The sequence below is a fragment of the Meles meles genome, chromosome 13, assembly GCF_922984935.1.
Source record: "Meles meles chromosome 13, mMelMel3.1 paternal haplotype, whole genome shotgun sequence".
Taxonomy (NCBI): Eukaryota; Metazoa; Chordata; class Mammalia; order Carnivora; family Mustelidae; genus Meles; species Meles meles.
The window spans coordinates 55,591,143-55,614,077 of NC_060078.1; the positions used below are offsets into that span (position 1 = coordinate 55,591,143).

Here is a 22,935-nt window from a genome sequence, read left to right on the forward strand (position 1 = left end):
ATTTCTCAGCCCTGTGGCCTTGACAGTGAAAATTACATGCTCAAGTATTGTTGGGAGGGATGTGTAATTTACAAGCTCTTAGCACTTTTTTTTTGTTTAAATATATTTTTTTATTAACATATAATGTAGTATTAGCCCCAGGCGTACAGCTCTTAGCACTTTTTAAGTCTCCATTTCCTACAGCGATAGAAAACGGGGTTGTTAGAAACAACCTCTAAGTTTCATTTAGAGAAAACACAAGAGTTTATCCATCAACACTTCACGTCTTGTCCCCAGACGCTTTTTGTCTTCTGAAGACAAGAAAAGTAAAACATACTCAAAATCATGTGAGTACCAGGCACACTCTGACAAACACACATAGAGCAAGGCTGTCACACCCAGCTGTTCCCTGTCTCCATTGAAAGGACAACCAGTTCTCTGCTCTCCTCCAAATCTGCTCTGGATCTCAGAAGCACAGTCAATAGGTAACTCCCACTGGAGTAGGGGATGTTGAGAGACACCTACTGAGCCCCAAGGCTCCACCAAGGAGCCCCCTTTCTTCACACAAGCCAAGCCCCCTTTCTTGCTTTGAACATATCAGGTTATAGGTTAAAAGTCATTTTGATACTCCTGGCTTAAATGATCTAAGGTATTTTCAAGGCATATTGCTTCTGATTTTTTTGCTTAGAGGTTGGTGTGGGGGGCATGGGCAGACTTCTTCTGGAGAACTACCCAAGGCTCAGACTTGTGAGAGCCTTGGGAGTTTTTCTTGTGAATCTGCTTCTGACCTATGTATTTCGTTTGTACTAACTAAGCACTAGGGGACATTTCAAACTAACGGCATTTCTGCCAGCTTGAGCTCTATTAGCTTTTTATGAATAGCAAAAGTTCATTCATACCTGATGCCATTTCTGGTACCTCGTATACAAATCTGACTGTTCCCAAGGGTGAAAAAGGCATGGCAGGGGCATATTGATGCCATTGCTAAGATATTATGAAATTCCTACACATTAAGGAAGTCAGAGTGGTGCTTTTTGCACCCAGCACGTTTGCACATGATGTCGTCAAGTGATTTTTCCATTCAGGGTACAAACGGAACCCTCAGGGACCCATGCTTTCACCCTGGATACGAGACAGTAATGAATGTAAGTGACCTCTACAGTAGCCCCTGCACCAAGAGATATGAGAGGACTCTTCCATTCGATCAGTTTCAAATCCAGGGCACTGGAAATTATCAACAATGCCAGCAAAGCATCCTTCAACTCTTCAACACCAGTTACTGCCCTTACTCCAACTGTTCCTTCAATGGGATCTTCTTGCCGCCGCTTCACGGGGATTTTGGGGTAAGTTTGTAAAATAATAAGGTATATTGGTTAGGACGATTTGGGTTGCAAGTTGTGGACTAGGTGCCTATGAAGGGTTTAAATAGTAGGATTTATTTTTTTCCTATATGATAACAAGTCTTTAGGTAGATAATTCAGGGTTAGTTCTTTGGTTTAACAATGTCAGGATTTGGGATCTGCTTTTCCATTACGTTCTTGGCCTTTATTTGTGGTACTAAGATGGCAGCTACTGTTTCACAAGCAAAAAAAGAAAGAAGTTTCTGTTGATTACATTTCTGTCCAGTTTTGCAAAAGTGCCAACAAATGTCTTTTTCAGATGTCACTGGCCAGAATTTGGTGAAATGCACACTTCTAAACCAATCTGTGATCAAAGGGAATGGATTACTGTGTTTGGTTTAGACTAATGACCGTTCATCCTTGGAACTGGGGAGTCTTTCCTATACATAGTGCTTTCTTCTACATGGGTGAAATCAGGAATCTGTAAGCTAGAAGGAGTGGGCTGTTAAGTAGGCACACCCGCTGGGATCTGCTACTTAATGTCAGTGATCTGGCTTCTTAATGTCAGAAGAAGGAAAGGAAGCAGTTAGATATCTCAGCTAAAGGCTTTCCTCTATAAACTGAAGTTAAAAACTCAAAAAAATCCCAAGGAAATATTGAGGATAGCATCATTGGCATTAAATTTTGAACAGCTGGGGGACTCTTTGAATCCCAGCTCCACTTCCTTCTTAATTACTCTAGAATAAGATAAAATATTTGAGCAGAGGTAGAAGAGGTACCCCTTAATCTACTCATAATTCAAATTTCATATTTTGGTCCTGGAGATAAAGCATTATTGTAATCATAGTTTAGCAGAATATTGCAAAATTCTCTACCACCAATCAAGAGCCAGTTACAGACTAAATAACATATATGCATTATCTTTTTAATTACTCAAGATATCGTACATAGAAACAAAGGCTTTTGTCTGCCTTCACACTCTTTCTCCCTTTTTCAGAAAACAGCATATGAGAAGGGAGGTCCAACTTTCCTATGGGACCCCAGAAGGAGAGGTTTCTCCCAAGTCTCCTGGCTCAGCCCATTGTCACAGAAAGAGATCCCTGAATAGAGCACAGGCCTTGTAGTAATTGTACCTGGTTTAAAATCTGGCTTTACCACTTGAGAACTATATGAGCTCTTCATTCCTATCATCTCTGGGAAAACAAGAATGGGCAGCACCGTCGATCCAGGCTTACCTTTATCATGGCCCAGACCACAGTTACTCCTCACCTCGAGGTTCCTGAGGGAAATAACATGCCCGGATAATGCCTGGCAGAGTAATACTTAGTGATCATTTAGCTCTAAACCTAAATTCAGAACCAACTAGAACCTCACCTGGATGCCCTTTACTTAAGCTGGCACAGGTTGCACATACTGGACTTTTTTGGGCCAATGCCCTTGCCTTGAATTTGTTGGATGATAGAAGAGGGGGCCACAAAAGGGAGGAAGGTGGCTAGGGGTGCTGCGACAACCAAGGGCCCTTTTCATTCCAGTCGCTGATAGGAAGTACCTCTGAAGGAAAGGAAATATACTGTTGTGTGTTGACTTTTTTTTTTTTACATTTTTTTAATTTCTTTTCAGCATAACAGTATTCATTGTTTTTGCACCACACCCAGTGCTCCATGCAATACGTGCCCTCCCTATTACCCACCACCTGGTTCCCCCAACCTCCCACCCCCCGCCCCTTCAAGATCCTCAGGTTGTTTTTCAGAGTCCATAGTCTCTTATGGTTGGAAGGGGAGGTGTATTGACTTTTCAACATTTCACCTCCTGGGAATCATAGCCCAATTCCTGTCTTCAAGCTTGAGCAAACCCTTTCTATTGAGGGTGGCAGTAGTGGAATTTCTTGCCTTTGAAAGTGATTCCTCCAACCTAGGTAGGGAGAGGTGGAGTTGGAAGGGGTGAAGGAGGTTTGAGCTCCCCTGGGATGCCTTTGTTTGGTCTCTTAGTCCCTCACTGAAATTGTTCTCCACACAGCCTTCTGAACCTCAGCTTGACAATCTTCTTGGATTAGCTCATTGCTTTTCCCTGAATAGGATCTTTTTCCTCTGAATATAGCCCTTAGGGTTAGCATGATACCTGTACCTATTCCTGCTTTGTCAGTTTCTGTTACAGAACTTGTTTTTCCCTCTGTAATTTCTCCCTAAAGTCTAAAGATTTTTTGAGCCTATTTCCTCATTTATAGAATGAGGACAGAAATGCCTATCTCATTGCTAGTTGTGAGTGATAAGCCAGACAATGGTAGCGGACTGGTAACTGTGTACCAACCAGCTCTCTGGGGATGTAGGAGCTGGTTTGTGACATTTGCCAGTTTATGTGGTATAAGTACTCCTACCATGGTCTAGTTTAATCAACATAACATCAGCAGGTTCACAAAACTCTTCAAACTTTAACAGCTAGCTCTTGTGAGTGGGAAAGAGCCACCTTCAGCATATCACTGCCAACAGCAGAAAGCTAACATACCCTAGCACCACGTGGGTCCTTAGTAAGGTTAGTTCTTTCTCCTAACAGTCCTTTCTCTAGGCTGTTATACCTGCAGAAGTTCCCACCGCCCAGTCCTGTGTCTGGAAGCATAACTATTTGCAACACAAAAATGCAGTTGCATTCTAATTATTTCCAGGACCAGTTAGCCTAGGTGTTCTCAAGCCACAGCATTTTTAGGGAGAGACAATTTGCCACATTTGCATTCAGCACTGGTGATTTAATTCTTACTCTGTAAATAGAGTATGAAAAGTATGAAAAGCTGTCATTTTTCTTAGTTTGGCTACACTGGTTGCTAGGCAGAATCCAATTTGTAGGCAAATTAGAAACACCCAAAAAGAACAAGGAACATCTGCAGGGAATTATTTATGAGGTAATTTAGGAAATTTTTGAAAGATCACATCATATCACTTATATAAACAAGAAAGAATATAAAACAAATTCAAGAGTGAAATGGAATTAAAGAACATTAAAAACTTGTTTGTTTCCATATATGTATGGAAACATATTTGTTTCCATATATGTATACACTTGCATGTGTATGTGTGTGTGTATTTAGCTCTGAGCTTCCTAGTAGCCAAGGGGAAAAAATAAGACATAATCAAATATTGTTTTCATTACGTGTAGCATACCCAGTCCCAGGGCAAAGCAGAGATATTCTGAATTTGATTCTCAAGGATATTTTATAAAGGAGATTTTGTTAGACAATGTCTTTGACCATATTTCTTAAAATGGCAATTTCTTATAGCAACTGTAACCTAGAGGCATAATGTTAAAAAGCCAACTCAGTCATAGCAATTCTGTGATGGACTAAGGCAGTAGAGGTCTTTGATAGATGCTCAACTTGATAGAAAGAAAGAATTCAGAGTGGCTGGAAAAGGGGAGACACATCTTTCAGGTCGTCTTCCATAAATATTAATTATCTAGGCTGGAAACTGGAAGATGAGGAGCTGAACTTTTGAGGCTCTATGTTCTCTAACAATGGCCTAGAGTGTTACTATTCTCAGTTGCTGCTTAAATATGGGCCCACAGGTTATAGACACCAATCAAGTAAAGGTTTATATAGTAAGATCAATCCCTAATTTGGAAATTAAGAAGCTGATCACAGATTTTGACCTCAGTAGTTTAGGGCATAGGGCATCTCCCCAGTACCTAAAGGCAAGGTCATGGATTCTTAGAACTGAGTCAGGGGGCGCCTGGGTGGCTCAGTGGGTTAAAGCCTCTGCCTTCAGCTCAGGTCATGGTCCCAGGGTCCTGGGATCGAGCCCCACATCGGGCTCTCTGCTTGGCAGGGAGCCTGCTTCCTCCTCTCTCTCTGCGTGCCTCTCTGCCTAGTTGTGATTTCTCTCTGTCAAAGAAATAAAAAAAAAATTAAAAAAAAAAAAAAAAAAAGAACTGAGTCAGCATTTCCCTCGAGAATCACCTTTGGAGGCACCTGGGTGGCTCAGTCGGTTAAGCGTCTGCTTTCAGCTTGGGCCATGATCCCGCCAGGATCATGGGATCGAGTCCCACATTGGGCTCCCTGCTCAGCTGGGAGCCTGCTTCTCCCTCTGCCTGTTGCTCCCCCTGCTTGTGCTCTCTCTTTCTCACCCTCTCTATCAAATAAATAAAAATCTTCAAAAAAATAGAAGCATTCTGAATAGGGCTAAGGTTTCTTTTTCATTACATAATATAAATAAACCAAGGGAAAAAAATATTCATCCTAAACCTCACCAACCTATCCCATTAACACTTAATTTTTCTTGATTAAATTCTAATGCAGGTTAGTGCAAGGAATATTCCATCCTAGAAGAGACCTTTTCAAGGGATTTAAGAGGCCAGATTAGATATTAAACTCAAGTGAGTGGGTTTCTGAAGAGCATATACAGAGAGGAAAACCATCAGGCCTCGACACATGGAACACTTTGAGAAAGACTGACAGATAAAATGAAAAAATAAATATGAATATGAGTATGAATGGGCTGGTTCTGGAGCAGGGGAAGAGAAAGAGATGACCTTATTCTGGAGCACAACTGTCTAAGGAAGAAAGATGAAAGGACACATTCCCAGCTCAGACAGCAAGCAGGATCCGCCCTTGATTCTAATTCTATGACTTACTCTCTACTGTGGTTGCAGAGAAATTAGTCATTTCTATAATCTATTTTATATGGAATATGAAATGAAAATAACATTATTATCTGAGAAATTTTAAAAAATCTATAAAAGAGAGAGTTTAAAAACATTACTTCAAATTTGATTCAGGCGTTTGTCATGTTAGAAGGGCATATTTATATTCATTTTGTTTTTCTATTCCTTATATAATGGCATTATTCTACAGTTGCATGTTGTTCATTTGATTCTACTTTGAGATATGACTCTAAACCATAACCTGCACAGTCAAGGCAACAGCTGGAAGCAAAATATCAAGATTGTCTGGACCAGCCATTCTTGTGTGTGGGGGGGTAAAATTTATCATTTTAACTACTTATAAGAGTACAGTTTTGTGGCATTACGTTCTTTTACATTGTTGTACATCCATTTCCACCATCTAACTCCAAGACGTTTTTGTCTTCCCAAACAGAAACTCCACCCATTAAACAAAATGCTAATTCCCCACTCCTCTTTCCCCTCAGCCCCTGGCAATCACCATTCTACTTTGAGTCGCTATGAATTTAACTATTCCAGGTATCTCATATAAGTGGGATTCCACTTATACTTGTCTTTTTTCACTTAGTGTAATGTCTTCCGTAGACCAGTCATTCTTAGCTCTTCAAGGGATCACAAGACTTTCTGGAGAATGTGTGGAAAGCTAACAATTGTTTAAACAGGAAAATAGACATGTAAAGGTGTTCTGAAGTTTTTGCGTACAATTTAAAATACATCATGATTCCTTGAGATAGACCTGTGAGCCCCATGTTAAGAGCCCTTAATCTAGAACAAAAGGTACATAGAAAGTAGAGATTAAAGTAGAGCCATGAGCCCAAGCAGTGCAATGGCTGGGACTGAATGCCACCAACAAATGTTAGAGGCCAGTCTCTTTAGAAGTATGGAAAGCAAATGCAGACACATGTGCCAGAGAGAGGTGACCCTAAAACTGATCCTACTCCTGCCTCTAAGATGCTTCCTGCCAGGGCAGAGCGAACCTAATATCTAACAATAAAAGCAGGCAGGCCATGCTAGAGAAGTGAGTTAGCATGAGTAATCAGGTTAGATGGAGGAGGGGAGGGGGACATGTCAGGTGGTCAATTTGGGGCAGAACTTGTGACTAGACTGTAATACGTGACCCTTCTGTGACTATGGGTGCTTCATTTAATCTTTATTCCAAAATGCTAGCAATATGTTTTGGATTGGATCTTTGGAAAAATGATTTGACAAACCCCCTTTCTTCCCTTACAAATTTGGCTTTGGGTTATTTTTCTGGATTTGTTTCCCTGGAAATGTGATAAAGATGGGAGTGTCATTCTAGGCAACAGTTCTTATGAAAAAAATGACCCCTGAAATAAAGTGTATCTGGATTGGAAGAAATTAATGAACTAAGCTTACTCTGTGGGCTTCTCTAGTCTGAATAAAGGCTTATGTATGTAGGGTATGTAACAAAAGGCTTTATTTTTATAGGACTTATTTACCTGACCATCATACCCTCTGTTACTTGTTTGAGTTGCACCATCTTCCCCTAGAGGGGAGGGATTTTCATCTGCTTCCATCACTGCTTGGAACATAGTTGTTGTTCAGATAATAGTTGTTGAATGGATGCAAGCATGATGTGCAGCCAAAAGTCAAGGAAGAGGTGGGATGAAAAAAAAATGGCTGTTGATTTTTGCCAATTAGGAGGTTACTGGTGATTTTAATGAATATAGTTTTAGAAACCATGTCAAAGTAAACAACTCCCTTGGATAGGCTCTAAAGCTGGGGGAGCAGGGAGGACAGTGGGTAATTGATACCACAAAAAGAAGAAAAAATTTGAGAGAGAATAGATGTTGCACTGAAACCAGCTTAGTTAAATTGAACAGGAATGCATGTATTGCATTCTGTGTAGGTTAAAAGTTGCACAAAATTTGGCTGGCAAGAATGGGTCTTGTCTTTATAGGTTGATATATCTGTCTCCCCAACTACATCCTGAGGGCCTGGAAGGCACAGGTGGTGTACATTTCATCTTTTCATTTTTAGGCCTGCTAGATATATTATTGCTAGAATGCCTAGAATATTGTATATTCTCAATAAAAGAATGTCAGTATTTGGAATATGCTAGTGAGATGTCCAGCATGCACAGAAGCCTGAAGGTGAAAAAGCATGATGTGTGTTCAGAGACCCGAAAGTATTTCAATGGGTTTTTCTATGTGGGCAGCCAGGAGACTTGCCTCTGGTATTTTAGAATTTTTTTCCCCCTAAGCTTAAAGATCACCTTTGTGATCATAAGATGCCTTTGTTTGAGGTTTATGATCTCTAAACTCCGAGATTTCTACAGTACAGGAAAATGGTGGTGATTTTAGGAAGACTGAAGATGAAGATGTGGTTCAGGGGTTTAGAAAGAAATGATTTGGGGTTTTAGAATAAGTGAATAACACTGTTTAAGGGGCATATAAAGGACCATTTGTGGGACTCACAGGAAATAGAACATATTTTAAACTTCAGGGAAAAATTACCTCCTACAATTATAAAGTGATCCAACCTTTTTTTAAAAAAAGATTTTATTTATTTAATAATTTATTTATTTAACAGAGAGAGATCACAAGTAGACAGAGAGGCAGGCAGAGAGAGACAGAGAGGGAAGCAGGCTCGCTGCTGAGCAGAGAGCCCGATGCGGGACTCGATCCCAGGACCCTGAGATCATGACCTGAGCCGAAGGCAGCGGCTTAACCCACTGAGCCATCCAGGCGCCCCAGTGATCTAACCTTTTGAAAGAAGATCTCATAAGGGGGCACCTGGGTGATTAGTTTCGGCTCAGGTAATGACCTCATGGTTCACAAGATCGAGCCCCACTGTCAGGCTCCACACTCAGCGAATCACACCTCAGAGAATCCTCTGCTTGAGAATCCTCAAGCTACAAAATATGCTGTAAGTCATGAAATGTCACACAAGGCTAAGAAGGACATTACAGAATGATAAAGGGATAATTCATCAAGAAGATACATTAATTATAAGCATATATGTACCCCAAATCAGAACACCTGAATCTTTGAAGCAAACATTGACAGGACTGCTGGGAGGAAGAGACAGCAATGCCATAATGGTAGGAGATTTCAGTGCCTCGCTGTCAATATGGGATAGAACAATCACAGATTCGAACCACACTATAAACTAAATAGACCTGACACATACAGAACATTCCACCCAAGAAGAGCAGAATATAAAAACTTCTCAAGTGCACATGGAATATTCTCTAAGACAGGTCACATCTTAGGTCATGAAACAAGTCTTACAAATTTAAGAAGACAGAAATTATACCAGGTATCTTTTCTACACAGTAGAATGAACACAGAAGTCAATAGCAGAAGGAAACCAGAAAATTCACAAGTATGTGGAAATGAAAGAACACACTTTGGAACAACCAAAATCTTCAACAAAACACCGGCAAGCTGAATTCAACAGTCCATTAAGAGAATAATATACCATGAACAAGTGGGATTTATCCCTGGGATGCAATGATGGCTCCATACATAAAAATCAATTAGTGTGATACAGCACATTAACAGAATGAAGGATGAAAACTACACATCTCAATAGATGCAGAAAAAGCATCTGATAAAGTCGAACACTCATTTATGATAAAAAATTTCAACAAAGTAGAAACAGAAAGAAATTGCATCAGTACAATAAAAGTCAGGCATAAAACCACACAGCTTAACATCATACTCAGTGGTAAGAACTGCAAGCTTTTCCTCTGAGATCAAGAACCAGGCAGGCATGTCCAAACTCACCATTTCTATTCAGCATAGTACTGGAAGAACTCACCAGAGCAGTTAGGCAAGAAGAAATAAAAGGAATCCACACCAGAAAGAAAGAAGTAAGAATTGTCTCTGTTTACAGATGACAAGATTGTACATAAAGAAAACTGTAAAGTCTACACACAGCAAAAGAAACCTGTTAGGCTCATCAATACAGAAAACAAACTGGTGGTTGCCAGAGGGGAGGGAGGGCAGGGGATGGGCAAAATGGCTGAAGGAGGATGGGAGATACAGGCTTCTAGTTATGGAACGAATAAGTCACAGGGACAAAAGCACAGCATGGGGAATCTAGTCAATAGTATTGTGTTAGTGTTGTACGGTGACAGATGGGAGCTACACTTGTGGCAGGCCTAACATAATATACAGACACACTGAATCACTGTTGTACACCTATAACTGATGTAAAATTGTGTGTCAACTATACTTCAATTTAAAAAAAGAAAAATTAAAAAAAAGAAAAATAAGAAACCCATTAGAATAAATGAATTTAGTAAAGTTGCAGGGTACAAAACCAACATCCAAAAATCAGTTGTTTTTCTATACATTAACAAGGAACTATCTGAAAGGGAAACTAGGAAAACAATCTCATTTACAAGAACCTCAAAAGGGATAAAATATTTAGTAATAACCTTAACTACAGAGGAGAAAGACTTGTACACTGAAAACTACAAAACACCGATGAAAGAAATTAAAGACAAATGCAAAGACACTCCATGTGTTCAATGAATAGAATGCTAAGGACAGGAGGAATGGGGAGTTGCTCATTAACAGGTATAAAGTTTCAGTTACTCTAGATGATTCAGTTCTAGAGATCAGCTGTACAACCTTGTCCTTATATATAGTTAACAATACTGTACTGCACATTTAAAAATTTAAGAGGGTAGATCTCATGTTAAATGCTCTTACACAATAAAAATAAAACATTTAAAAGTACACCCTAGGGGCGCCTGGGTGGCTCAGTGGATTAAGCCGCTGCCTTCGGCTCAGGTCATGATCTCAGGGTCCTGGGATCGAGCCCCGCATCAGGCTCTCTGCTCCGTGGGGAGCCTGCTTCCTCCTCTCTCTCTGCCTGCCTCTCTGCCTACTTGTGATCTCTCTCTGTCAAATAAATAAATAAAATCTTTAAAAAAACAACAACAACAAAAAAAACAATGAAATAAAAGTACACCCTAAAAAGTCCTCCTCTCCTTCCTGCCCCACAGTCAGTTCACTAGAGAAAATACTCTTGAGTAGTTTTAATTAATAGGGGGGAACATTTCTGGGCATTGGCTATGCATACTGGAGCTATCCAGTTTCAGGAGTTATCCAGGTTCTCAGTCAACAGAGATCCACCCAGCGTCTCTTACCTTCGAGGCTGTGCTCTAGGAATTTGAGAGCGGTTTCCTACCACTTACACATCTTTAGCGCTCCCCCCATGTGCCAGGTGCCATGCTGGTGCAGCAGATTCAGCCAAGAAAAAGGCAGTGGTGGTCCATGCCATCGTGCCACTGGCCTTCTAGAGGGCAAGCAGATGGAAGGCCAGAAACACAAAAAGCAAATTAGACTGTGGCAACCACAGGGAAGAAAGCAGCAGAGTCCCGTGAAAGGGAATAAGACACTGTCCTAGTCCAGGGGGATGATTAGAAAACATGAGTCAAGGGGCACCTGGGTGGCTCAGTGGGTTAAAGCCTCTGCTTTCGGCTCAGGTCATGATCTCAGGGTTCTGCGATTGAGCCCCACTTCGGGCTCTCTGCTCAGCGGGGAGCCTGCTTCCTCCTCTCTCTATGCCTGCCTCTCTGCCTACTTGTGATCTCTGTCTGTCAAATAAATAAAATCTTAAAAAAAAAAAAAAAAGAAAACATGAGTCAAGGTGAAGGGAATCCCTATAGGGGACGAGCAGGTGTGCCACCCCAGGGAGGCAAAGCTCCGCAGTGACTGGAAGGCCTGGGGGGTGGCGTGTGCAGGTGGCAGTGGTAGGAGGTGGTATTGACAAAGTGGGAAGGGTTGGAGCTTGCCTGGCTTTGAGAGACCTGGTAGAGTTTGGACTTTATTCTACGCATAATTAGGAGTCATCGAAGGCTTTAAGTCGAGGAGTAAAGTGATCCTCTTTGTTTTTAAGTGGCCATTGGAGTGGGTAGGTTAGTGGAGGAGGGGGACAAAAGTTCAACTGAAGGGTGAGAAAAAGGAGTGGAAAGGGAAGACATGGAATTCAGTATTGTAGAAAACGCTTCCTAGCACTTATCCTGTGAATTTTAATTTATTCCTTTCTACTCATTTGTACTTTTTCCCATAGTTCTCACGTATGATCGTGATTTTAAAAAACCTTTCAGTTATGCTTAGTTCATGATAGACTTCAATAAATATTTGTTAAATAAAGATTGGCTGTTTAAAGAAAGCAGTACATGGACATTTTAGAAATAGGCCAAAAAAGCAGAAATAAAAAGGAAAAAACACCTTACAATTGCCAGAGACAACTCTTAGATCTTTGTATAGACGTTCCCAGTTTTTATTTATTAAAAGCTCCTATAATAGTACAGTTTTTAAAAGATGGGATTTTGGGGTGCCTGGGTGGCTCAGTGGGTTAAAGCCTCTGTCTTCAGCTCAGGTCATGATCCCAGGGTCCTGGGATCGAGCCCCACATCGGGCTCTCTGCTCCGCAGGGAGCCTGCTTCCTCCTCTCTCTCTGCCTGCCTCTCTGCCTACTTGTGATCTCTGTCTGTCAAATAAATAAAATATTAAAAAAAAAAGATGGGATTTTTTTAACCTCTTTTTTTCTCCCCTCATTTTTCTTTCTTCCTGACTCTTCCATTAAAATTACAGAGACAGTTAGTTACCAGGTGGCTCAGAAATGCATGTCAGTAGTAAAGCGACAACAACAACAAAGTAACACTTCTTCTAGGAATGAAACAACTTTTGGGTCTGGGATACTACTTGGCTTATTAATTTACTCAACAGAGATTTCCAGGCACCTTCGCCAGGGGTTCATCCTTCAGGAGAGTGAATCAGTGTCCCTCTATGTTGGACACAGTGCAAAACTGCATTTTTTTCTTGCAGGCATTTTCGGCTTATTACTATGTGATGGAATTTTTAAACTTTACATCAGAGGGAACCCCCTCACAGGAAAAGATGACGGACGCTATGGAAAAGTTCTGTTCTCAGCCCTGGGAGGAGGTAAGTGATGAGAAACGGCAGCTGTTTGGTATCTCTCTGTGCCTTTGACGGCACAGAGGATGGGAGTCTGTTCGTCAAGTCCTGCTACCCGAACGGAGACCCAGCAAAGACGTTAGAGGATCCCAGAGGGCACACTCATCCCGGAGTGCATGCATGGGCATTTCTTGATAACTGCGCATATACCAGCTGAAGCCAGCACGACCTTACTTTTCTCACCTGATACCGAGCAAGCCTGGCAGTCCGCAACTGCTGGTGTAAGGTCAGCAGCTTGACTGGGTCTCAGCCGTTCCTTCTTCAGTTCTGTCATTAGGCCTGCTTTCTTCACGGACACAAGATGTGGCTTCAGAGATCACTCATGTTCAAGGTCAGAAGAAGGGTAGAGCCAGATAACATCTGTTGCATTTTATAAGAAAGCATCAGTTACCCCAGAAACTCCTTAGCAGTCTCTCTCTGACATCTCATTAGCTGGGACTGGCTGGGAAAGCAGGGTGCGGGATTTTAGGACTGGCTTAGACCCTTAGACCCAGGGTGAGCTACGCTTTGGAGCTGGGTACACTGTAACACATTCCTCTCCCCACACCCCAAATGAGAGTTTTATTAACAAGGAAGACCAGCAGTTCGCAGAGTCTGCTATAAAAACCATTGTGGCAAGACCCTTTCTCGTGCCTAGGTCCCAGGTACCGCCTATTTACTCATAAATTTGAAGCACAGATATTTCTTGTCTGAGGCACTGAGTCATTGAAGATCTAGTACTACCTGGTGAAAGTTTCTAGGGAGGAGGAGGTATGGGGTCCACTCTAATCAAAACAGATCAGCTAAGGGTGGTGCCCAGCGGCAGCTGTTTCAAGTTGACAGGGTTGCACACTTGAGTGGTACTTTCATTCTGAGTAGGTGTGATACTAGAAACGGATGCTTGCCTCCTTGGCGCTGACAGAGGAAGAAGGTTGTGCAAGAGCTGGAGGTATGGACTTATTCCTCCATATTTTGTCTGAGTTAGAACAAGAAGGAAGAGGACTCTGGGCTTTTCAAAGAGCCCCTTGAAATGCCTCATTTGCAGCTGGTAGTGATCTGTGGAGGAAGGTGAGCATCTTGGAATTGAAGCAACTTGAAACAACCCCAATGCATGCCTGTGACAGAGGTAGATTTAGGCTGCTTTTTGGAAAAAAAAAAATTTTTTTTAAAGTAGGCTTTGTGCCCAGTATGGAGCCCAGTGCAGGGCCCAAACCCATGAGCCTGAGATCAAGACCTGACCTGAAATTAAGAGTTGGACATTTCACTGACTGAGCCACCCAGAGGTCCCTGGAGGGAGAAAAATTACTTCTTGTTCAGTGTGAAAGCTCTATCACATCTTTTCTCCTTACCCTCATCTGATTTGTGTGTGTGTTTTTTTGTTTGTTTGTTTGTGTTTAATTTCATCAGGTTACATTAGGTTGGCAATGCCTATATGCAGGCCAGTAGGTCTACTCCAATAAGCCACATGAGTTGCTGCTCAGAGGTCCTGGAAGTAGACTCATTAAGGCCTGCACCTGAAAGAAATTCTGTAATCTTTGGCAGGGGGTGGGGGGAGTTGTAGAGTGAGACCCAGAACCTCACCCAGAGCCTTGATGTTGAGGTGGGTGTTATAACCTAGGGTTCATTCTCCCCAACTGCCTTGTCTGTCCATATGGAATGCATAGGTTTCAAGTACACTCTTATAGGGCAACTCTTTTCCTGCTACTCCTGTGTGACTGGAGTTTGGGAATGTCCCTTCTAGACACCTTTGGCCAAGAGAGAACTGACAATTGTTAGACATATTTTATTGCTGAAAAGTGAGCTAGATACTTTATACATATTATATCGTGCTGCCTGTCCCTGCTTTGGCAGGAGAAATAAAATGTTGATGTCCTCCAAATCCTTGGGGATGCCCGCAATCCTTGGGTCCCTAAGGAGAGGTTAGGAAAGTGAGTGAAAGGGACATATCATGCTTGTCTTCTGATTGGTTAACTAGCAGGTCAGCAACCCTCTTATTTTGACAACCAGAATAATCACTTGTCCACTCAGAAAATATGTGCATTCAAGATCTCTGGTCAGCCTACAAGACTGACACTGTAAGATTCTGTGTATACTAACTAGGATTTCTCCATATATTCTGGGTCCTGACATTCAAACTTACAGACTATTACTCTTTCTAGGGAAAAGCATCCCATTCTTGAAGACTTGCCATGCCCCTTCATCTGGGGGGAGTGATAGGGGGCAATGGGCAAGGAGAAGAGAAGCTGGTACTATCCCACTGCCCTAGGAATAGAAAAAGAGAGAGGAGAGACTGGCAGAGAGAGGGTTAGGATAGAGAAAGGCAAACCATCCTCCCATTTGGAGAGAACATAGTGTTGAGTCCACAAGCAAAAACATGATCAGATCTGGACTGATGAACCAGGTAGATGTTTTTGGGTTCCATATTTTTTGGCTACTATCATAATTAATTAATTATATTATTATATTATTACATATTATATATTTATTATGTTGATTATATTAATTATACTGTCATAATTAATTATATTAATTAATTATATTAATTAATCCTCAGCAGATTAGACTGCATGGCAATGTATATCTTTCCAGGAGGAGGGGGCAGGAATTTGTAGAATTCAGGAAAATTAGACCAAAATGGCATTCCCCCAAGGGCTAGGCCAGCTTTTAAAGACCTGTGGGTTGCAGCACTTTCCATTTTGGCCCAAGTGGATTCTTGGAATTCCATACCAGTTTTTTGTTTAACGGGCCTGCTGAGACTACATCAAATGGGCGGAGAAATCTTTCCATGAAGGAAAAAAAAGAGTGCAGTTACTGTAAGATGGGGGCAGGATCTGGATAAGCACTGATGTCACACCAAGGTCTTGGGAGAATGTCCATACAGAGGAGCTGATCAAAGAGTAGTTTGTTTCTAGGACTATGAGAAAAAGACAAGTTCCATGTTGGGTCATTCAGAGAATTCCACCAGAGCAGGCCAAGGCAGGCTAGGTGTGGACTTAGCCTTCTAGAGATTGGGGGCTGGCAGAAACCAAGTGAGGAAACAGACCCCAGCTAGCAGCTAGGGAGTTTAGAGATGGGGGGTTGCTTGGGAAGAGAGAGAAATCTGTGCAAAAGTGGGGTGGTGGTGGTGGGCGGGCAGGTAGCCAGGGAGTCCTACATATAAGGCATCTGGCCTGATTCCTAGTACTTGATACATGTTTAACAGGTGTTAGTTCTTTCTCTGACCAGGGTGTCCAGGAGGGAATGCCTCTTTTCAAGAGCTGAGGAATAGGGCAGCAAACAAAACTCAGGGCTGAGCTACAGATGTTCTCGTCTGTTGTTCTCTGAGGGCCAACAAGGAGCAGAGCAAGCTGTGGACATCTGGGCATATATTTACAACAGGAGAGATAAGAGTCAGCAGGCAGCCTTCATTGAGAAGTAGGGTGAGCAAACACATGGACTCAAGAAGACCCCTTTGCATGACTCATAAGCAACAAAAGAGGTCAGGTAAGGGCTGAGGACAAGTGAGATGTTGGCACTGGTAGCAGGGCTGAGCAAAACACGTCCTAAACTGTGTTGTAGGGTTTCTCAAACTTTCCCGTGCATGTGATCACCTGGGGATCACATTAAACAACACATTCTGTATTGGTAGTTCTGGGGTGAGGACTAATAAGCTCCTGGGAGACCCCAACACTGTTAGTTCAGGTACTAAACCGAGTGGCAAGGCTTTTTTTTTTTTTTTTAAGATTTTATTTATTTGAGAGAGACAGAAAAAGCACGAGTGGGGTAGGGACAGAGGGAGAAGGAGAAGCAGACTCCCCGCTGAGCAGGGAGCCCTACGTGGTGCTCAGTCCCAGGACCCTGAGATCATGACCTGAGCCAAAGACAGCCACTTAACCAACTGAACTCCCCAGGCACCCCACGAGTGGCAAGACTTTTTATGACACTCTTTCCTTAACATGCTTCAGATGCACTAATTCCTTCAGACACTCTGTACTCAGACTCTGGTCAAGAACATAGAAAAGTCTGATTAAACAGATTGATGGATTTCTTTCATGCAAGATTTTTCAGTTTTTAAAATGTTAATGTGATTGTGAAACAAGTTTCTGAAGGGGTGAAGAGGTATACTGAAAGTCCGTGTTTTGGAACTTATTAGATCATGGGAACTATTGTTTTCCTGGAGCACTTGTTGATATCCCACAGGACCCAGTGGAGGAAAAGTTTCCTTAACAGACCCTGAACTATAGCCCTGCACCCACTGAAGGAGTGCAGCGCCATCCTCAGGTCTCTCTAAAGAAGACAGCGCTAAGGCCTGGGTTGAGGTGGGCCTTTCTGCTGTCTCTACTGACTCAAATGGTGAAAAGGGCTGTGGGGAGATGCCTGTTGTACATGGTGATATTTCTTTCACTTCACTTCCAGCTGAAGACATCTTTTGGTGATGTGAAGGAGAAGTACTTGAGTGAATACTGCTTTTCTGGAGCCTACATCCTCTCTCTCCTTCTGAGTGGCTATGGTTTCACAGCTGATTCCTGGAAGAACATTCATTTCATGGGCAAGGTAATTTGGGGACTTGTTAGGTTGTGGGGAGATTGGGTGACTGAGGCAGCTTTGGGCTTGAAAGAGGTAGAAGTCAGTCTGATGTCCTGTTCTGCCATTTCACCTCTAACCCAAGCTGACATTTTGTATCAAGCCCTGCTGTGTTGACCAGCCCATTGATCGAAGGAGAGCTATGGGCATTCTCAGCCTCTTCTTTCTGCTCATGCAACAGTGACTAATTCCTTATAAAACAAACAGTGAGATCTTAAATGTAACTGCGTTTCAGTAGTCTCAGTGTTTCTGTTTGCTGATTTCAACATCCATCCCAAAGGCCCCTTCCATGATCTGGAAATGATTATTATGGCTTCTTATAAGGGCTGCAGGTCTCGTTGGTTGTCGCTTCAAGGTTGACAATTCTGAAAGCTTAGCATAAAGATGAGTGATTGTCAACGGGGGTCTTTCCTTAGCAGGCTTAGTTAGAGCCTTACAGAAGCAACCTCACTGCTGTTCTTTACCATAGCGCCACCTGCAGGTACCCAGGCATAGAGAAACATTTACATTGATAGGCAATTCCTGCTTCAAAAGTATCAAGAGCCGTGCTTCTCAGCCTTTTAAACCATACCCACTAATGGCAAAAACAATTAACTCCCTTTATTAAATATGGTGACTTCAAGCAAAGCAAAACATTGAGGCTCCGGGATGTAGCAGCCTAAAGGATGCTATTTTCATTACACTCATGTCGATATTGACCTTGCTAATTCAAATGCTCATCTTTTCCTTGATTTAATTCCTAGTCTTCTTTAATTTCATCACAGTTTTTTTGTCTGTCTGAAGGATATGTCTGTGTCAAATTTTCGAGTGATTTGTATTCTTTGGACGTCAGTGAATGATCTAGTATTTCTAAACCATAGGCTATAACTCCTCTAACGCTGGAAACTTCCTTGATACATGCCTTCAGACAAGGTTCCTGCGCCCCATAAATGGAAGCGGACCCTTCACAAATTGTTAGTTTCCAGTACTGACTGGTAAAGGTTTAGGGGATAGGAGCATTTCTACACAGAAACTGGTCGGAACATAAATTGGCACACCTTTGTGGAGACTGTTGTGGCAATATGTGCTAAAAGCCTTAGAATATGCATGTCATTTTATCCAATTACTTCATTTCTAGGATTTATAAATAATTGGATAAATTGAGTAAAAATAAACCTAGAAGGCAATTCATGCCTGTGATGATCCTTTGAGAGATGAGATGATGTTTAGAAAGGTATTGTTAAGTGAAGAAGTCTACATATAACTTAATTCCATGTTTTGTAAGGCAAAAGACATGCACAGAGAAGCCTGGAAGCATGTGTCACAAAAAGATAATAGCAGCGACTTCTGAGTGGTGAAATATAGCTGGGTTTTATTTTCCTTTTTAGGATTATCTGTATATCCTAATTTTTCTACCTTGACCATGCACAATTCATGTAATAAAAACATTTTCAAAATTATTTATTATTCACAGACTGACTACACTTCAGTATGTTCGGAGGTGAGTGGAAAATACTCCTAGGAAGATGGCAGGGCCAGAGCATGTCTTAACATTTAGGAAGAATCCCTTCTGAACATGTGTACAGTATTCCAACTTCCATAAAGTAACACCGACTTGCTGGGATTATTTCCCGGTCTTCTCTCATTGAATCATAAAGACGTCCTAGTTACTTAGGGATGAGATTCCTGGGTAACGTTGATGTAAGAGACCAGGGACACTCATTATTGTCTTATCCTTTGCCTGCTTTCTGTCACCATCCTGCCTCCCACACCCTTCCCTCTGCATTCGCTTAACCGAAGAGGAATGCAAATCTCCAAAGGTTGTTTGAAGTAAGTTCTTCTAGGCAGAGGCACTAGGCAGTTATTCACCAAATTTCTCTGAATTTCAGGAATAGAGCAGTGAGATTCCAAACTCTCCTTCATCACGCTCAGGCTCAATTTTCCCCACAAACATATTCCCAACTTAGAATGTAAAAGTAATCCAGCTAGAGAATTGAACGTGGTGCTCTCCACTTCCTGATGCTGTGTTATGGATGGGATTGCATGAAAGCTCATTTCATCTTCAAACCAGAAACAACAGCCTATTCCCACTGTTTGCAGATCCAGAGCAGCAATGTCGGATGGACTCTGGGCTACATGCTGAACCTGACCAACATGATCCCAGCTGAGGAGCCATTGTCCACACCTCTGACCCACTCCACCTATGTCTTCCTCATGGTTCTCTTCTCCCTGATCCTGGTTGCAGTGGTCATCATAGGCGTGTTTATCTTTCACAAGCCTTCATATTTCTGGAAAGACATGGTATAGCAGGAGCAGCTGAAACCTGCTGGCTGGAGTGAGAAAAAAACTTGCCCAAGGAGCACCGTCCTCCACAGTGGTGTACAAGGTCATCCTTCCTTGCTCACCAAGGCCAGTCTTGACCAGCACGAAGCTTCCTTGGCTTTTGCTGAAGCCTTTCCATGGAAGGTATTCACCACCTTCTGCCTCAAGGACTACCCAGAAGACATCGTCTCTTTTGTGATTCCTTCCCAACTCCACTTTTCTCTTTTGTACCCTGTGCTTGTATGGGTCTTAAAGACCTGTTACCTTTCATGATCTCTGCTTTATATATCTAAAAAAAAAAAAAAAACCCAATCATGACTTTGTGCCGAAGAACTCAAAAGAGTCCTGAGTCCTGGGCTGGTAAGCTACACTGGCCAAGAGAAGATCTCAGGAACTCGTTCAGTTGTACTGATGCAGACCCTTTCTTTCTCCCATTGCCCATTTATGAAGAATGCCATACAATGCCTTTGGAGAGGGCAGACACCCATCTCATTCCCATCCTGCTGTTGGCACAGGAGAATTTTCTAGAGTAGACAAATATGCGCCAGGGCCAAAGAGTCTTGCAAGAGAATTTATGTGCTTATATCACTAATATGATATTTCAATCCAAAACAGGGGTGTGGATGAATTATATATTCTTCAGTGATGCCAAAATTCTATGGAGTGGGACCCCCCAGACCAGAGATTTTTTAAAAAGCTGATGTAACATCTAAGCATTCAGTTATCAGGGTATACTACATGGTAGGTATACACGTCAGGAAGAAAAATACAATTACAATGAAGAGTTTGGAAAATACACCCTTCAATGCTTCTACTGGGGTTTTATTTTTATTGTAGTAATACATATAAAGTCCACCATTTTAATGTGTACAATTCAGCTGCATTTCGCACATTTGCATTGTTGTGCAACCATCACCACTAATTCCAGAATATTTTCCCCATCAAGAAATTAGCTGGAGACAAGGCCAGCCCTGGATAGGTTCAAACCACCAACCTTTCAGTTAACAGCCAAATAAGCTCATCAGTTGTACCACAAAGATGCCCATTGAGTTTTAAAAGCCATGCCATATCTTTTTGTCCCAGGGCTTAATGTAGTGAGAGAGCTACAACACACCTTTCTTCTGTCATGGTATTTGCTCATCAAAGTGTGCCAGGAACCAGATCTGAAAGTGTGGTTGCCACCCCGTCACACAAGTATGGGCTCTATTTACTTATTCCATGGACTATTTTGTGGGAGAAGCAGCAGCTATGGACCTTGTCACAGAAATATGAAGACACCCTGTACTTTCTTCCTTTAATGACTGCTGTGAGCAGGTGGAGTGGTGATGTGTTACTCTGAAGTTTCCCAAGCTCCCCATCTCTGGATTTGGGGACTGACTGCTGAACTAATGCAGGGTGGGGCTGGGGTGAGGAAGGAAAAGCTTTCCTATAAACTGGAAGCCAAATGTCCTTATATCTCTTGAATAACCAAGTCATTTTTTTTTACAACCAGGTGAATACAAACATACAAAGCTGTGGATGCGGAGTTTTTCTTTTCTGCCACTCACAATTGAACTTGCACTTGGATTAGGAAGGAGAAGCCAAGTTTGAAGATGTTTAAACTCTTTCTACTAGTGCTAGTGGTTATATTGTTAAACTTAGTATTTATTGAGCATTTGTTATGTCCCATGCTCTGTGCTCAAGTGCATCACATTCATTTTCTCACTTAATCCTTACAACAGTCTAAAGGAAGCTACTACCACTCCCACTTTATTGAATCAGAAACTGAGGCTCAGAGAGGTTAAGTCACTTGCCCAAGTGGCTGACCTAAAAGCCTGCAATGCACTTAACCATTATTTTCTCTCCCAAATATACAAGACTGTCTCCTTGTTACCTCTAAACTCACACTTAACTCTGTATGAATACAGGGCTGATTGGCATGGAAGAGAGGGAAGTAGACAGATAACCTGTTCCCTGATGGACTTGTGACTTAATATTGCTTTAAGTCCACAAAGGCTGTCGTGGCAACACCGATATCCTGTTCACGTACTTTGCATGGTAACATACATCGTGTATGATACTAATCAAGGATTCCCCATATTCCTGACTTCTTAATTATAGTGCTTGCTCCCTGCACAGCAATTCTGCATCAAATAAAAATGAAAAAGGTCATAAAATAGAGCCAGCAGCAGCTCCTTTCTTATGTCTACATATACAAAGCACTGTCACACACATTCTCTATTTTGATTCTAAAAAACCCCATGAGGGTGTATAAGTACTATTTCCATTTTATAAATAAGGGTCATACAAACTAGTACATGGTACAGCAGATATACAAATTCATGTCTTCTGCCCCGAGTTTATTGTTTATCTTTTCTAAACACTGCCCATCAACAAGCTGGAATTAGAATTCACTAGTTTCCTTCAATAAATTGAAATCTTTTTTCTTTTTTTTTTTTTTTTTTTTTTGGTCTTACAGACCGGGTCCAAAAAAAAAAAAATCCATTAAGGTATTTGGAGTCAAATTCCACTTGCTTGTTTTAAGTCTCAACACATGGACATCTGCTGGCACAACCTGATCTCGTTTCCATTGCAGGGAAACATGGTTTTGTGGCAGATTCAGGAATCTGCTTTGGGCCATTCTAGATGAGAAGGGCCAAATAAAATGGGTCACTGTCAATTGATTTTAATATTGAATTGGCCACTGGTTATAAATGATTACCATTCCTTCCTGGCCATTCACCTAAACTGGGTTCCACCATTCCTTAGAAGGTGGGAAATTTATTCTATGAACTCATAATGGGAAAACATCAGAAATGGTTACTTCTGTAAATAAAAGAATGAAGTTATGCAAGTAGGCTGTGTGTGTGTGTGTGTGTGTGTGTGTGTGTGTGTGATAGAGAGAGAGAGAAAGAGAGAGAAATTTTCACCTTACCCAATTCTTAAATTAATAAGAAATATAAAATGCAAAATAGACGTTTTTAAAAGTATACTTCATTCTGGGGCGCCTGAGAGGCTTAGTCAGTTAAGTGTCTGCCTTTGGCTTAGGTCATGATTTCAGGCTCCTGGGATCAAGCCCCATACCAGGCTCCCTGCTCATCGCGGAGTCTGCTTCTCCCTCTCCCTCTGCCCCTGCTCATGCTCGCTCTCTCTCACTCGCTCACACT

General features: G+C 41.8%; 1 protein-coding gene across 2 annotated transcripts in view; it reads left to right on the top strand.

The window, feature by feature from the left end:
• Positions 1-22,622, top strand: part of ENTPD1 (ectonucleoside triphosphate diphosphohydrolase 1) — a 95,552-nt gene extending 72,930 nt beyond the window's left edge. For both annotated transcript variants that reach the window (XM_046027473.1, XM_046027474.1), the window contains exons 7-10: positions 1,065-1,322; positions 12,797-12,913; positions 17,321-17,458; positions 19,568-22,622. In XM_046027473.1, coding sequence (XP_045883429.1) covers positions 1,065-1,322; positions 12,797-12,913; positions 17,321-17,458; positions 19,568-19,774 — 720 coding nt within the window. In that variant the 3' untranslated portion in view covers positions 19,775-22,622. The remainder of the gene's footprint in view (positions 1-1,064; positions 1,323-12,796; positions 12,914-17,320; positions 17,459-19,567) is intronic.
• The last annotated feature ends 313 nt before the right edge of the window (positions 22,623-22,935 follow it).